Source organism: Glandiceps talaboti, chromosome 10 (genome assembly GCF_964340395.1).
Source record: "Glandiceps talaboti chromosome 10, keGlaTala1.1, whole genome shotgun sequence".
NCBI lineage: Eukaryota > Metazoa > Hemichordata > Enteropneusta > Spengelidae > Glandiceps > Glandiceps talaboti.
The window spans coordinates 17,627,479-17,644,465 of NC_135558.1; the positions used below are offsets into that span (position 1 = coordinate 17,627,479).

General features: G+C 35.6%; 2 protein-coding genes across 2 annotated transcripts; one reads left to right on the plus strand and one right to left on the minus strand.

Moving 5' to 3' along the window:
• Positions 1–1,358: 1,358 nt before the first annotated feature.
• Positions 1,359–8,098, plus strand: LOC144440691 (arginase, hepatic-like). The gene is made up of 8 exons (XM_078130075.1): positions 1,359–1,445; positions 2,046–2,118; positions 3,950–4,059; positions 4,727–5,049; positions 5,375–5,479; positions 5,825–5,901; positions 6,971–7,030; positions 7,923–8,098. Exons 1-8 carry the CDS (start codon positions 1,359–1,361, stop codon positions 8,096–8,098), a joined length of 1,011 nt encoding a protein of 336 aa, XP_077986201.1.
• Positions 8,099–11,115: 3,017 nt separating this feature from the next.
• On the minus strand, positions 11,116–16,871 carry LOC144440693 (caspase-3-like). Its single transcript, XM_078130077.1, has 6 exons — positions 16,600–16,871; positions 15,962–16,084; positions 14,688–14,795; positions 13,113–13,315; positions 12,184–12,448; positions 11,116–11,555 (listed from the first exon to the last, which is right to left on the minus strand). The coding sequence occupies exons 1-6, from the start codon at positions 16,742–16,744 to the stop codon at positions 11,350–11,352; spliced, it is 1,050 nt and encodes a 349-aa protein (XP_077986203.1). The 5' UTR covers positions 16,745–16,871; the 3' UTR covers positions 11,116–11,349.
• Between the last annotated feature and the right edge of the window lie 116 nt (positions 16,872–16,987).

The window sequence follows — 16,987 nt, forward strand, 5'->3', positions numbered from 1 at the left end:
CCATTCACAAGTTATACTATGTAGATATAGATACGTTAGATGACAATGCAAATTTTGGGTCACAATTTTCTAAAATTGTCAGTTCGTTCACACATCCAGTGGTTTATATACTCTGGTTTCTTTGTAGTACTTTACGAACGTTACGACCTATATATTGGATATCTTACGGGACGATAGCACAATGTCACACAAGGTCAACACACGAACATCGTTCGTTTAGGTTAACCCCCCCCCCCAAAAAAAAAAAAACACCCCAAAACAACAACAACAACAACAACAACAAAGAAACAAACAAACAAAAAACGAACGTTCACAAGTGCGACATCAAACGTGCATATATGTAAACTATAATGAAAACTATAGCAATCACACCACTACGATCGATATAATGTAACAAAAAAAACATGATTGTAAACACATTATTAACATACTACCAGATACGCACCACCATACGACCGTAGAAGTAAATTTTTATCAACTTATCAACATCTCGGTAGTGAATACAAAATCTTTTATCGCTGAGTGAAAGTTTTCCGTCACAATTTGGTTAGAAGTGCGAAAATGAAGTTCAGCAATCGCATTGACGCCAGACTCTCCCCCCTGAACGAAGTTCGCTTATGTCAGTGACATTGTGCGATGGTTCCATACATGCGTCAGATTAAAAAAAAAAAAGTTACTGTAATCTCTCAGAATACCGATGTTACTATGAGTGATTTTTTTTAGAAATTGCCTACACTATATCGCCACATAAATATGTTGTGAAAATATAACCCCTCCATCAGCAGCACCAAGCCACCAAACTACTCCATTGACACATTACTTTATATAGTTACGACAATGCAAATTTTGACTATTCGTTCACACATCTAGTGGTTTATATGCTCTAGTTTCTGTGTTGTATTTTACGAACGTTACGAGCTATGTTGTGCATATCTTATAAAAATCAGATTAAAAAAAACTTCAAGTACCCTACTTTTATCTAATATTAATTAGGTTATACTTCGTACCTTGTACCACTGTGACAGAAGAAGCTTTGCCATTGTCTATACATATACCTTGCGCACATACTGGACCATTAGACATCACACACTGCCACTGGAAGCATTAATATTCAGTGCAGGTGGAAAGGCGAGTTTAGCAGTTTCAAACATTTGACTGTGGATCAGAGATAAGAGGGTGAAACACGTCAATTACTTAGCCATCGACAAACAAACCAATTAATCAATATATGATCGATAAACCATTTTACAGCCAATTGACTAATTACCATCACGGTTCATACACACCGCGCTCGAACGACTTTAACAGAAACCGTTGTGTGAAATAGCTAGGGAGTTTGGCAGTATCTCTAACACGACATGGCAGAGAACGTTTCCCACCAACAAACTAGACGCCGCCCGTCACAAAACATCGGCGTACTCGGTCTTCCATTACATAAGGGGCAGGTAGGTTTTGACGAATGATTTTTTTCTTTTCGCAAAATATTTTCTCTATAAATTCAACTGTAGCTGAAAATAGTTAGTTAATCGAAGTTCATACTAATGTGAACAAAACAGCTGGTATAGATAGCTAGCACTTTACATCAATTCGGTGCCCTTTTAAAAATATCAATTGGTATTAAATCAATATGTATTATACTACAAATTTTGGTTTTGGCTAAGATTATGACATAACTTTTAATTCTACTGTAACAATCTAAGCAGACCACGTTCTATAAAATACATTTTCTATTAGAAACAATGAAAATTTAATTATCTAAGCAAATTATATCCGCGCAAAGTATATCCACGCTAGATATACAAAAGTAGACCAAAGTCCAATAAAAATGAAGTTTAATTAAAAAATAGTGAATCTATACCCAAGTAAATTACATCCATGCAAAATATTTTTGCCCGTACATACCATCATGTTGTTGTTGTTGTTGTTGTTGTTGTTGTTGTTGTTGTTGTTGTTGTTGTTGTTGTTGTTGTTGTTGTTGTTGTTGTTACAAACAACCCATTCCATTTAACATGCGTTTGTTTGATTTTGTACGCTGTTAATACCAGACCAAACCTGGGGTGAAAAATGGACCTGCTGCAATACGGAATGCTGGTTTGATAGAAAAAATACAAGCTCTTGGTAAGTTTGGTGTATTTTTTATAACACGTAGAAGTGTTCTCAATGATATTGTCTATCAAATTAATTAAATCAGAAAAAGGGAGAACATTACAACATGAACAGATGGTTCTGGTCCGCATGTTGAGGTGTTGATGTGGGAGAATTAGATTCGGATCCTGGGGACACACACGTGTACGACAAAAGTTGTTCTTGTTGATTGGATTATTTTAAATGGTCGGTTGCGACTTTTAGCATGGACTGGATTGGATTGGATTATCAGTAATATTAGGGCTAATCTCCCGTCTCAATGGGTCACATTTACACGCCTCAGTTCTACGATGGATGTAGCTTATCCGGGCCGGTAGAATAATTGAACGACTATCGCTTCTACACTATTCCACTATCCTAATACCTGACATTTTGATTTTGTTGAATTTTCGCTATCGTTCCAAGTCTATTCTGACGGCCACTTAGAACTAGTCCCAAATTGACATTCCTATATACAACGTGATTGGTCAAATACGTATAATTAGACATATTTAAGTAACACATTCAATTTAATAGGTGACATGAATCCATAATTAGGTGACACTGTCCTTATGAACATGCGATCTAACTATATTTACGTACGTCGTATTCTATTCAAATGAACACAAATATTTTGCACACATTATATATGTGGCAGGGTGTGGCTTCGAGACCAGTAACACACTGAGTTATTATCGTAGATGAGGAAGGGCAGCGAAATTCAAAATCAAAATGTCAGTTAGTGCTAGTCCTTCCAGTCTACATGTAGGCTATAGGATGCATGCCATAATCATAGGGTCCCACTCATTGCAGTGTAACATGTACAGTTGTCTGTAGTACAAAAACGAAGCAACGTCTGACCAGTTTTCGCATTCAAGTATGCTGCATCAGAGACTTAAAAAAACACACACAATGAACTGCAAAATTAGTACTGACGACAAATATTGCGATTTCATGTGCTCACACAATGCAGATGATCATGTTGATGTCCCCTTGGCACAACCGTACATGTATATCGGCACAATTGTCTAATTGATACAACTTCCCCACCCACTTGAGCGCATAAAATTCATTACAGCCTAATAGATGTAAATAAATGTAATGGTTAACCCTTTCACATATCAACTCCTAGCCTACCAGCTCCCCAACTTGGTTGATTCACAGACAGACTATATGATGTACGAATACATTCATAGTGGCCACTTGGTAGCTCATCGGCTGGTGAGGAGTTTTAAAAACTACATTTTGTAACATGTGTAAGCTTTCTGGTCAAATTTTAACCTTACACGAGTGAAGCATGTATTTATAGCAAAAGGTCCCATTGTCTGATAACCCTGGTTGAGATACTCAAACGCTGTGTAGTCAACATATGTACTTATGTATGTCAAGATAAAAGTTCAGTGTTGTAATCAGTTATCATGATATCTCCTCCAGTAAAACAAACTTTGGACCATAAAATACTTATTGAAAAGAATAATATAAGCCCATTATGTTGCTTGGTAACACAAAATTATGCTGTGACAGAGAGCGACACCAACGTTTAGTTAGACTTTGTCTCTACACATTTTTTATTTTTTTAATACAGTACTGAAGATGCACATCAAACGTCCCAAGTATTGTCATATCATCTTTCGGATTTTGTTCGGCAATCTTCGGAGAACAGACCCGAAGTCTTATTATTACAAGTCGAGCATTTCTACTGATCTTTAAAATTCTTTAAAATGACTTTATGACAGGGATAATTAATAGACATCTAATGAAACTTAATATTTTGCAAGAAGTTCAAAAGTTTCACGCTGTGACAGTTTTTATTCGCGATTTCCAGAGAACGATGTGAAGGACTATGGAGATATGGTGTTTGAAGAAATCGAAGACGACCCTCCGTACAAGGGCAAGGTGAACAATCCAAGAAATGTCGGTGCAGCAAACAAAAAGGTAACTATATCGACTTGAATGCCGTGTGTGTTTATTGAACAAGGTAATTTATCCCAAAGTGAAAATCTAACACAATTTGATATTAGAATTAATTTATGCAGTGCATTCCCACACATTCATTGTGGTGGTGGTGGTGGTGGTGGTGGTGGTGGTGGTGGTGGTGGTGGTGGTCGTGGTAGGAAACAACCAATGTCTTTAAAATTATAAAGTTGGTGGCAGAGAATTTTGAGACACTCTACTGAGGCCGACAAAACATTTGGTTCCGGTTATCCGACCCCACCTAGTTTTCACTGTCAACCCTAAACTTGCTTTTTACGTATACGATACAAAAATAATAAAATCGCGAAAATTGTGAAGTCTCACGAGAAATAGTAGATGCAGGAAAAAACGATATAAAACTGCTCTTCCGATCTGTAATGGCTGTACATCTGATGGGAAGAAACCGATAACACAGAGACCATATGGAAAACAATGGAAAACATAACTATCTGAATCAGACACTCACATATGAAAAAACCAAATCTACCTACCCCACCTATTGGAAAATTGAGCGTAATCGGAACAACACCATTTTGTTATGCCTTACTGTGAAATTAAAGTGAACTGTAAATTTGTTTTCACTGGCTTGATATGGGCAGTGAGTCTCATTTATTCAAATTGGTTGTAGATTTCAGAGGCAGTATGTGGAGTCATCAAGGACGATAGAATGTGTATTACATTGGGTGGTGACCATGCCATAGCCATAGGAACAATCCACGGCCATGCCAAGGCACAGCCTAACCTGTGTGTGGTATGGGTTGATGCACACACAGATATCAACACACCTCTATCATCGGGATCTGGTAACATCCACGGACAACCTTTATCTTTCCTTATACATGAGTTAAAGGAGTACGTCCCTCAGGTTCCTGGCTTTGATTGGGTTGATACTGTCATCTCTGCCAAGGATGTCGCCTATATAGGAGTCAGAGACATTGACAAAGGTGAAAGGTGAGAGACAATCAGGATTGATAATTTTAAGTTAGTTATGTAACTTTTGACCGTAGGCAATGTACAAATATGTAGTCCACAATACAGATATGTTTTTATATGGAAACCCACCACCGTTTTAAGTCCATGAATGGCATTATATTTATAACATATAGTTCATTATATGATGTGTATACATCTCCCTTTTTCGATTTCAAATACGAAAGTAGAAAGTACAAGCCCGATCCTATAATACCTATTTTGAATGATGTACAATTTTAGTAAGCCAAATCATTGCTTGTATTCGACCTTATATTTATGTAATTGTACTTTACGTTGTTTTAAGATTCATCGTTGAGAAATATGGAATGCATTGTTTCGCCACCAATGACGTCGATAGACTTGGTTTGGTTGAAGTTGTAAAGAAAGCAATACAGTCTGTCAATCCCAAGTAAGTGACTTTAAAAATGGATTTACAGAGATTGATTGTAATGTTGTCAACGTGACACTATAGTCGTGTTATACTGTGTAGTCATTGTAATGGGCGATATAAATAGGCGATGTAAAGAGAGTAGTTGTTACCCATATATACTGTTGAATGTGTAACGAATGCTGCCATTGGATCAGTAATTTATTAATCAATAGTACAAATCCAGCCATATTTGCCAATCACAGTCCATTTCTCATGATGAAAGTTTCAGTGATTCCTGAGGCGCATTTTCGAGAGCATCATTAAATGGTAATAAAGGTCCCTCTGCCAGTACTTTCATCACATACTTGGCATATTTTCTTACAGCGGTGATCGTCCAATTCATCTCAGTTTTGATATTGATTCGTTGGACCCAAATGAAGCTGCGAGTACAGGCACACCAGGTAAGGACAGACTCTGAAACAAAGGACTCAGTATATCGCAAAACGAATGTTAAAATAACAGTCTTATCAGCATTTATGAAGGATGTGGCCTGTTTGCAATCTATGGTGTTGTCCATAGTGTTCTCTCTTTTATATATCCATTTGGGGAATATCCATCTCTTCATGGAGGGGAAGGGGCAGGAAGGGTGACAATATTAATAAGGTTGACAAATTTGCATTGATCAGTACGAAAATATCTCATTTGACTCCATCTTTCCACCTTGGGTAAAGCACAGATATGCAAATGTAGTTACTATTAGACAAAATTCCACCTCTGACGCATAGTCAATACGGGGGGGGGGCTGTACACATTCAAAAGTGGTACATTCCACATACTATCCCTGGACGAAGATGATGGATAGGTAGGTCACAGGGAGGATAAAAGTTGGGTAAAGTCGAGTTTTCATCCAAAATCTGTTGTATTTAACATATATATTTATTGTATTCCTAGGCGAACAGTTATCATCATCAGTTTGTCCTTATAGAAAGCAACAGTCAACAAAAGTAACTTAGTTGTGTCGTCAAAAAAACATTAAAGTTCCAACCTTATGAACCTACTGTTTATCTGATATTGTATACCTATTCATATGGTGACTGGCTTAATATATGATTTCAACAGGAAGAATTTTAAAAGGAAATATATAGTTAGCACTGCTTTCTAAATTGACGTCGTTTAATCAAACATAGATGCTACATTAGATACATGCGTTCGTTTGATTCACTGCACTGATCTGAACTTAGGCGGAAATTTTGTATAACCATTCACTTTTGCTCCATGTAACACCCTTAACGGAAGTTGCCCTGCAAGTCTCATACGTAACTTCCGCCTAAGTTCGGACCGATGCAGATATAGGTGAAGGTAAGTGAAACCAAGACGCATTTTATCTCATTTCGCAGACAGGTTTTATTTAACAAAAAGTGATATAGTCAAAGTATATTTCGTATCCTTCCTTTAATATCAGCCCCTCTAACGAAATGATAAATAGTACTAGTCTAAATCACCTAAGTTAGTTTTCTTTCTATTTTCCAGTGCCTGGTGGATTGACACTCAGAGATGGCATGTATATTGTTGAACAAGTTTATGATACAGGTATTGATGTTTGTTGTAATACATGTATTACATACATTTAGTTTAAGTTTTGTCACTATATATCTAGTTTTTCTTAATTTTCTACATATTCGTGTAAAACTGAAACAGATCGATGTTAAATATTTAATAGCTGGTTATATGAAGGCACTAGTGGAGGTGTATTACACCGAGGGCTGCTATGTAATAACTACTTCCCGAGGCTGAAAAAAACATGAAAATTAGTTTCTACATAACAGCACGAGGGTAATATGACGTCTATTAGTGGCCGAATACGGTCAGCCAGTAAATATTTTATGCATTCTCAGGCACATAATCTTTCCATGTAATCAAATCAAGTCCCTGATAAGACTTGCGTTCTACATGTCTGAATATTGCCCCCCCCCTAGGGAAAATAGAACGCCACTAGTGCCCTCATATGCAAATTGAAGTCACTGTAGAACAATAGTCCATGCCACATGATAAGATCTAAGCCAATCACTGAAGAATATATGAAAATGACGTGCTTAATACACGTATGTCCAGTGCTAGGCTTGATGGAAATCAACATTTTTGCATTGCTGAGAAACGGGCTGCTGTTGGCGAACAATAAACGGATGGACGGACGAAGTGAATTCTTACAGGGTACAACAGTGGTGCGCGCCGCAGCTGACAAGATGAAATAGCATGGCATTTTCAAGTCGAAATTGTTTATTACTTTTTCCAGTAATATCTGAAGAATAGTAGCTGTCTGGATTCAGTTTTCATATTAGGCGCTAGGTCTTTTTATATAATAGAACGACCAATTGTGTTTTCGGGACTTTTTCCTAAAATGTGTATAACTCGATGTATGTCACTGTAAATTATAGTTTCTTGCGAACTGTTTATCATATGTGTACTACCCCCTTGTTACTAGGTTTACTAGCTGGTATTGACATGGCGGAGGTCAACCCTGAACTTGGTAACAAAAAACAACAAGAACAGACAGTGAATGCTGCCGTTGAGATAATTACAGCTGCCGTGGGAAAGAAGAGATATGGCAATACACCAAGAGACTACGAACTTCCTAAAGCCACAGATTCAAACATTTAGATTTCTTTTTGAGATTATTAAACTCCCGGTGCTAATTTACAATAGCACGACATTATGTTATGAACGTCGACGTCATACGCACAATATGTGATTTTCAACTTCCGTAAAGAAAGGTTATTTGATAACGTTGTCTGTCTGTTTGCCTATGGACTAGATAACTAAAACACTACTCAATCAATTCTAATGAAACTTACTACACATTTGTTATGACAATGACAAGTTATATTTTCAAACTGGTACTGTATTAAAATTTTGTCAAGTATTCCAAATTAAACATGTCCTGACCTCACCTTTGACAGGAATTTCAATCATAGTTTCTTTCATTTTATTCTTTGTAAGGCTTAACAACTAGCGTGTTTTGTCTAATTGCACCCACTTCGTTCAAAACAGAAGTGTGACTCGATCGAAATAACGAATTTCAGACAGCACAATCACATGTCTATATACATGTGAATTGTTTCTGAATTTTAATTGTGTATGAAATTCTGTTAGAATAAGTATTATGGATATTTCAAACTAAATAATAAATTACTAACTTTCCAAGCATACATGTAGTGTAATGTCGTTTTTCAACACGTTCTCTAATTCATTCCCAGTCGGAGTCGATGTATATTTGGCGAACTCCTTAAGTCTAATACATACAGTATCGTTTCGGATTATTAGCTTGGCATTGATAATTTCGAGGTGCGTGAACGTTTAAGGAAAAAACCCACAACAAACAAATAAATAGTGCGACTGAACCACTCACATATTTAATAGGTACAGAGTATACAGTCTATCTACACCCATTTTGTCAAGGCACTACTACCACCAAAAGGGGTCTAGATAGACATAAACGGAATGTGCACATGTAGAGCGCCCTCAGTGCTTGCAATGTTAACATCAATTGTCATAACCATCAAATCAATTTGCCTAAATGCTATTCGACAGATCTCATGTTTAATAGCGATTTTTGAATATGTTTAAGTAGTATAATAATCCTTCCAATCAAACAAAAATATTTTTTTAATTAGAAATATATTTATTAGTATTACATGATCACTTCCAAAGTGATACAGTATACACTGACAGACGACACACACACACACACACACACACACACACACACACACACACACACCAAATCTTGGACTATTAAACTTTAAAAATGTTCATACATGATAGTGATGATAGATTACTTACAAATGAAAACATTATCCCTTACACGCCTGTTAATTGTACAGCACTTGTTGAAAAAGTAACTTCATACTTGAATTATTATGCATTGAGTTGAATCTATTATTGACAAAGACAATTTATCTGAATACAAAAATACAAACACCACACTTAGAATTGATTAACTAATAAATGTTATAAGGTGAAGAGTAGTGTGTGTGTGTGTGCGTGTGTTTCATATCATCAAATCATACATATATATGTATACACATATATTACATATAATTTATATAATATATGTGTATGGGTGTTTGTGTATGCACATGTATGCATTCGTGTATGTATGTATGTATGTATGTGTGTGTGTGTGTGTGTGTGTGTGTGTGTGTGCATGCTTAGTACACACACATGCAAACAGTTCATTCATAAATTTCCATCGGTGTGCATTCCCTTGTGCGTGAATAACCCAATCAGCTGACTGATCTGAAGAATCCGACTCACATTTGTTAATGATTAAGGTACAAGTCTAACTTGTAATTGACTTCTAAATTCCACAAATCACAACATGTTTTCAACAAATCCGAGTTTTAAAAACACAAATACACAAACAAGTACACCACAAAGCCATTTAATGGCATAAAATACTTACAACCATGTGGCTCATATATATTAAACTTAAAACTGTTGGCACTGACGTTCATGTTGATTACTTTTATTTACTTTCATTACTTATCAAACACTTTGTTTTTGTTTTTGATACGACATCAACAAAGTGTTATGTTTCTAAGGCTGAAATCATTTTCTCTAAAATTTGTCAGTAACCGAGGCAGTGAATGATAAAATGACATTTCTAGAACTTGCAGCAATGCAACCTTTCTTAGCCAACTGTTGTAAGTTTGAGTGCGAAGAAAACCCTGCCAACAATTATTCAAAATGCAGACTATGTTTCATAAATCTGCAATGACAATGTTGTCTCAGACACAGTTAAATCTAATTATGTTCAAAATTAGCATGAATTGTAATATTTGTAGGTTTGAGATAAGTTAATAGTGTTTTGGTGATTACTTTAACAGATCCAACATTTGGAAAGAAGTTGTAAACCTATGATTCTTTTAAAAATTCAACAAATATTGTTGAGAAGTAAATATATACATATATACTTAATATATATATTACTTATATATGTGTGTGTGTGTATGTATGTATGTACGTATACATATGTATGTATACATATGTACGTGTATATATATATATATATGTGTGTGTGTGTGTATGTATGTTTATGTATACATATGTATGTATACATATGTACGTGTATATATATATATGTGTGTGTGTGTGTATGTATGTATATGTATACATATGTATGTGTATATATATATGTATGTATGTATGTATGTATGTATGTGTATGTATACATATGTACGTGTATATATATATGTGTGTGTGTATGTATGTATGTATGTATGTATGTATACATATGTACGTGTATATATATATATATGTGTGTGTGTGTGTGTGTATGTATGTATATGTATACATATGTATGTATACATATGTACATGTATATATATGTGTGTGTGTATGTATGTATGTATGTGTATGTATACATATGTACGTGTATATATATGTGTGTGTGTGTGTGTGTGTGTGTGTGTGTGTGTAAGGGATTTAGCACATCACAAAAACTTATTTTTCAGATAAAACATCCATATCTTGTAAAGTTTTCGGAAAAACTCTTCCAAGAGATGAATCTTTGCACTACTGAAAATGTTGGAAAGATATTATGAATTTGACTGGCATAGTGAAGACAAAAAATACACTATAGCAGTTCATATGTTCTGTAGTTAGAATCACTTCTAAAATGCATCAGAATCACCTAGTAAAACTTATCTTTCTCCCAGGGGGATATTTGTCTGTACACATAAAAACTACAAGTTGGGAATAGCCAGGATTAAGATCGCTTGACGATAAAATGCAGAAAGAAATCCTATATTTCCCATCCATGATCCATCAGGTTTAATTACTTCTAGAAAACTATGTATGGTTTACTGTTTCCTGAAACTTGATCAGTTCATTATTTCTGTTCATATATGTTAGAGGTAGAATTTCTTGGTCAGCGTTGTGACTTGTTCTGGCATCTGTTTCGCTTTGTCTTCCGTACTCTCCCTGTTAGCAACTAAACCATTGACTGTGGCAAACATTTCAATCAAGTGTTCACTGTGATAATCTTTGCGGATGACATTACACAGTTCATGAATAAACCATGTTCCTTCCACTCCATTACGCCAAGCTTTGGTTCCTGAAATACGGTATTGCAAAATAAGATTACTAAAATTTCTGACCTATTGATTCTTGGAACCATGAATAGTATATTTTCTACATATTTCTAGCCCCCCCCCCCCCCCCCCCAAAAAAAAAGAATTATTTATGGTCAGGACATTTTGTCTGCGATGATGCAACTTTTTTATTTTTATTCTCAACAAACCTGTCACTCAAACTACTACTTGTATTTATGGCAGTTACAGTTCTTTTTATTTAGTACTTTAGTGCAAGTGTGTATGTGGGGTAGGTGCCATTTGCTTGTTCATGATTGGCTCTGCAGTTGTCTTCACTGAAAAAGGGAGGGCTATTTTTGTGTTTCCCCCTAGATCTGCAGACTGCATTAGCTGGACAAACATGAAAAAAAAGAGACTGACACGAGGGTATTTAAGTGATGCGCACGCTGACCTGAAACAATTTTTCTTCTTTTTTGGCCCTACCTCAAATATTTTGAGGTGGAGCCCCTCTTCTTCAGTGAGTGCATGGCTAAATAATCAGGTTAGAAATGTACCGAGTATGGATTTATGATGACATTACAGACATAATCTATATAAACTAAAAACTAGTATAACTCCAATCCAGTACAAAAAGGTGATATTTTTACTCACCATAACTAGAAGCATAAGCCACTAGCATATCAGCATTGACAGGTGTACTTCTAATACAAGGAAGATAATCTGCGACGTCCATCTCTGGATCAGCATCTGCGATGTCACGCACACCCTTTCCACTAGCATCACCACGGCAGCATTGGAACAAAAACACTTTCGGCTTTCCAATCATTTGTTTACAGTTTTCACCATTGAACTGTGTGATGATGTCATCAAATGAGATGAAAGTCTTGATTGGTTTATCCATTGTTCTCACTCCAGCCTATAGAAGATAAAAAAAAGAAAAGAATGGTTAATATTGTACAAGTCCTGGAAATGTAAGTCTTGTCCCCACATGGAATAATAAAATTAAAATTGATTCAAAATCAGTTCTCCAACTCACAAGAATATTCAATTTCTATAATTTTGACCCAAAAACAAAAATTTGTCTTTTGCTAGTGACCACGTTATTACATACTACATTATAGCATTACCAATTCCAGTGAATTTTGTGACGTCATCGCTGTACATTACTGATAATGTACTCCGTTATTGGGCATCGCAGCCCCGGAACGATCATAACAATACAAGCTTATATGTTCTGTTTCTTCATACGACTAGGTATTTTTTCGAAATGTATGTTGTTACTTATGATTGTCATTTCCACTGTTTAAAAATACAAAGCATTCATGAAACAAATTTGTTCAGCGCTGTGTATATTATACGTTGTTTTGTGTTTCTCGGTCTAAATTCACTGGAATTGGCAAAACTATAAAATAATAACAATAATGTACGCCCTCCCAGTCCATAATGGACTCAAGCAAACTTTGCACTCCATAATGGGCTCGGCTGTTGCCTCGCCCATTATGTCGTTCAAATTAAAGTTTGCTTTCGTCCATTGTGGGCTGGGAGGGCGTACATTGTTGTTTAAATAAATGTTAACTCACCTCTGACCCATGGCTGCTAACACACACTACAAGACTGCTATACTCTGTATTTTCCAAATCTAAATCATCTTGAATTTTTCGCCTTATTGTAGCAAGATAGTTTTGAAACTCTTCTTTTTTCATATCTTGTCTCGGTGTCAACACTTTATAGTGCAATACGTCTTCGAATATACACTTCAGATTGCCCTCATCAACTTTGGCACCTGTAGTTAGGACAAAAAAAACTACATGTAGTTAGGGAAATATCTCTTCACTTTGACACAAGAGACGTTGTCGAAAACTTAGATTTTTTAATGACAAACATGCCATTTGACCTAGCAAATTTTGTTAGCGATGCTTTTTGTAAGAGAAAGGAATTTATGAACAATGTTTAATTATGTACGTTTACTTATTCATAAGTTAAAGATTTGTATTACCTTAGTGTCTTGTAAGCCCTAGGGGCTGGGTGTGGCTATGGGTAAGTCCACACATGACACTCTAATAAATAAACATAACATAACATAACATAACATGTAGTCGTACTGAATACACTGGCAATGACTATTGGAGGGGCTGACTCTCAATACGTATATCGCTGATTAGCACTCTGAATGCATGAACTGAATTACTCTTACAAACTTTTTTTGTGATTTTTTTACACATCTATCTTAGTCGTAACCACCTTTTTCTAAATCTATTATTGTTATTTGCTCTTTTAAAGTGTTTATCTTTGTTTTTATCTTCTTTTTTCAGCCATATTTAAAAAAACAATTTCCTTGTAAGGTACTTTTTGTTTTATTCATTTTTTTCTTCTTCTGTGAAGTGCCTATGAGCACTGTCGTGGATATATGGCGCTCTATAAATGTTTCATTATTATTACTCCATACTAATACATTGACATCACTTCCACTTACAGACAGCTCAGACAAGGTATGATTGAGGCAATTGAGTTTTCAGTTTACTAACGTAATGCTGCTATTTTCGCCATAATTCCTAAATTGAGCCTTTTTTGAACATGACTATAAAATGAAGATTATAATATCATGTAATTCATGATGTAATATTTATTTTTTCGTAAATGTTACAGAGTAGTATCCCCTCGCCCACCCTCAAGAATATGTGGCCAAAATAGTACTATTTCAATTGTTTCACCACTGGTGGCGCTCTCACTCTAGGGAGGTCATGGTCACTTCTGCTTTACAGGTGCAATCCGTACAGAGTGTGACTAACCTCAAACACTAGGTTCCTACCTTAGTAAATTAATAGTAATACCTTACAGTAAGTGGAGATCGATATATTCATTGCTTTCAGTCCCTAAAAACAAAATAGTCAGGAGCAATATTGGGACAATGGACTCATAAACAACCAAATCTCAAAACCACAAAATGGAAGTGCCTGTAACTTCCCTAAAGCGACTATGCCACCAGCAGCAAAACATTTCGAAATACCGCTATTAACTTTCTACATCAACTATACTTTCATAGAACAAATGTGCTTTGTAGTAACCGAAGTCAAAATATTTGAGAATGGAAAACCATTGGATGTCTTCGTCACAAATCATATCTTGGCATTACTTTTGTTCTAATTAACACGTACCATCTCTTTCTTCAATGAAATTACTGATAATAACAACCAAACCAGGTCCTCGTCTGTATGAATTTTTTGCACGCTGATGTAACAATTCCTCTGATGGTCTCCCATCACCTAACAAGAAATTGAAACAAAAACATAGAATAAAATCATTGAAATATTAAAACTATATGACAGAATAATGACTGACAGCCTTTACAGATTGGATAAATGACACTTTACAGAAATCTGACGAAATATTGTTTTTTAAATCTGATTTTTTTCTCTAAGTAAGATCTTCAATACTTTCATCTTCTTTTCACATCAAAATAAATCTTGCATCTATAACTTCTGAGTCAAAAAAAAGTAACAATATTGTGAACATTGCTATAAACTTAGTTCAAAATTCGACATCACCAACCATTATCATTTTGAAGGAAATGTCATGTGTAAACGTTTTCTCACATTACAATTTTCGTCACTGGTATGACATACAAATTCTCCCCACATAAAGTTCAAAATGTCACTAAAATCAGCTGAACTTGAAGCAAAATATCAGAATTTGGTCATAGGCTGTATTGGTGAAAATTAAACTCCTTCAAAATGAATTATCCAAGAGTGTTGTCCACATAAAGGTGACTTCAACATTGTTATATGGATGGATATATAAAGAGTTCTCAGTAGACGTTTCAGGACACTCGTGGTGGGGAGGGGGATATATTTAGTTTATAGTATACATTATGCTATGATGCAATGGAGGGGACCACTACCCCTCATCGATCACCCCATAATTAGGGGAACTAATCAGGATATTTCCAACTTTGTAGTTAAAGTATGATGCAAGACTTTCGTTTCACGCTGCACTAACTGCTTGCATATCGACCTTTGAAACCTTCCTTTCAATAAAATCAGTCGACCAAAGATGTTATGTTCAAACTTTTAATGACTCATTTTGACTCATACTGAAGTTTCTCTCTGGTTATTGTGTTTCTATGGTAATACTGTTTCCATTGATACCTTAATAACCATAAAAATGTCTGTAATTCTCTTAGGTTAAAGACAACAATACATTACAGATACTATGAGACGATGAAAAAGATTTCTACAAACATACTTGTTTTTGTTCATGGTAATATCATGCAAGTAAAATCTATCACTATTTTCTAGTCATGTTAGTGTGGAGGTTTCCTATCTCACTTGGCAGACCTTCTACCCTAGTACTAACTAATGGTAGCACTTCCACAAATTTAGAAAAGTTCTACAACCCAGCCCTTAGCATTGCAAAAAGACTGAGACCTTACCTTTATCCAGTAATGGCATCTTCACTGGTGGTTGCCCTGGTGCTGATGAGGCAGATGCTATGGGAACAGAGAGGGCTGGTGGTTCGGCAATTGCTGACAAGTTGTCACTACCCGTCATCATATCTTTGTGAAGGTACAAAAAAATATACAACTGTATGTTACGAAAAGACCATTTAATTGAACAGAAATATCTCAGACTACTTCAAAATTTCTCAACAAAATCTGAATGAAATGTAATCAATGTGAGCCAACAGATAGTGAGTCCTTGTTCACTTCTCCATAAATTGAAAAAAAATCAAAAAAATGTAAAATACTTGTTATTGTACATACAATAACAAACTTTTTAGAGACTTCGTAGTTTTTTTGCATTTATTGAGTTACAAACACAGACTTGGTATATTTTGTTTCACATTGTGGGGGTTTTTTTTCAAATAGGAAAGCATAGTAGAGTTGTTTTATAAATAAAAAATTCAAAATAGCTACCAATTCGTCATCCACATAGCCACTTTTTTTTCAAAAGGATCTAACAGTTACAAGAAATTGTTTTAGTCGGAAGAAATTGCAAACTGTGCTAGTTAGCCCTTACGTCTGCTTTGATTGTGGTTCACACTTTACTTTCACTTTCGTTCATTACTTACCCTGTTCCTTTTCGGCGTCCTCAATATCTTCCACGAGTTTGTTTAAGTTGATGTCTTTCAGCATAGTTTTCAACAGCAAGTATTTTCTTGGGCCAATCACATCTTTTCTCTCGAGCGCCTCGAAAACATCCACGAATTCTTTCATTCGCGAAAGTTCACCATCTCTTAAACCTTCGACTTTTGCGCGAATTTTGAACTTTCTAAGGTCGTCTTCCTTGAATTCGCGGTTCAGATCGTTTTTGAGTCTTGCATGGCTCCAATGATCGTAACGAGGCATGGTCTCTACTCTACGAGTATTTTACGTGTGTTTTATACTCAGTCCAGTCCTAGTACGTAGTCCGTTGCACTACCGTAGTCTGCACTTCACGATATGTTTGGTGTTGTTTTG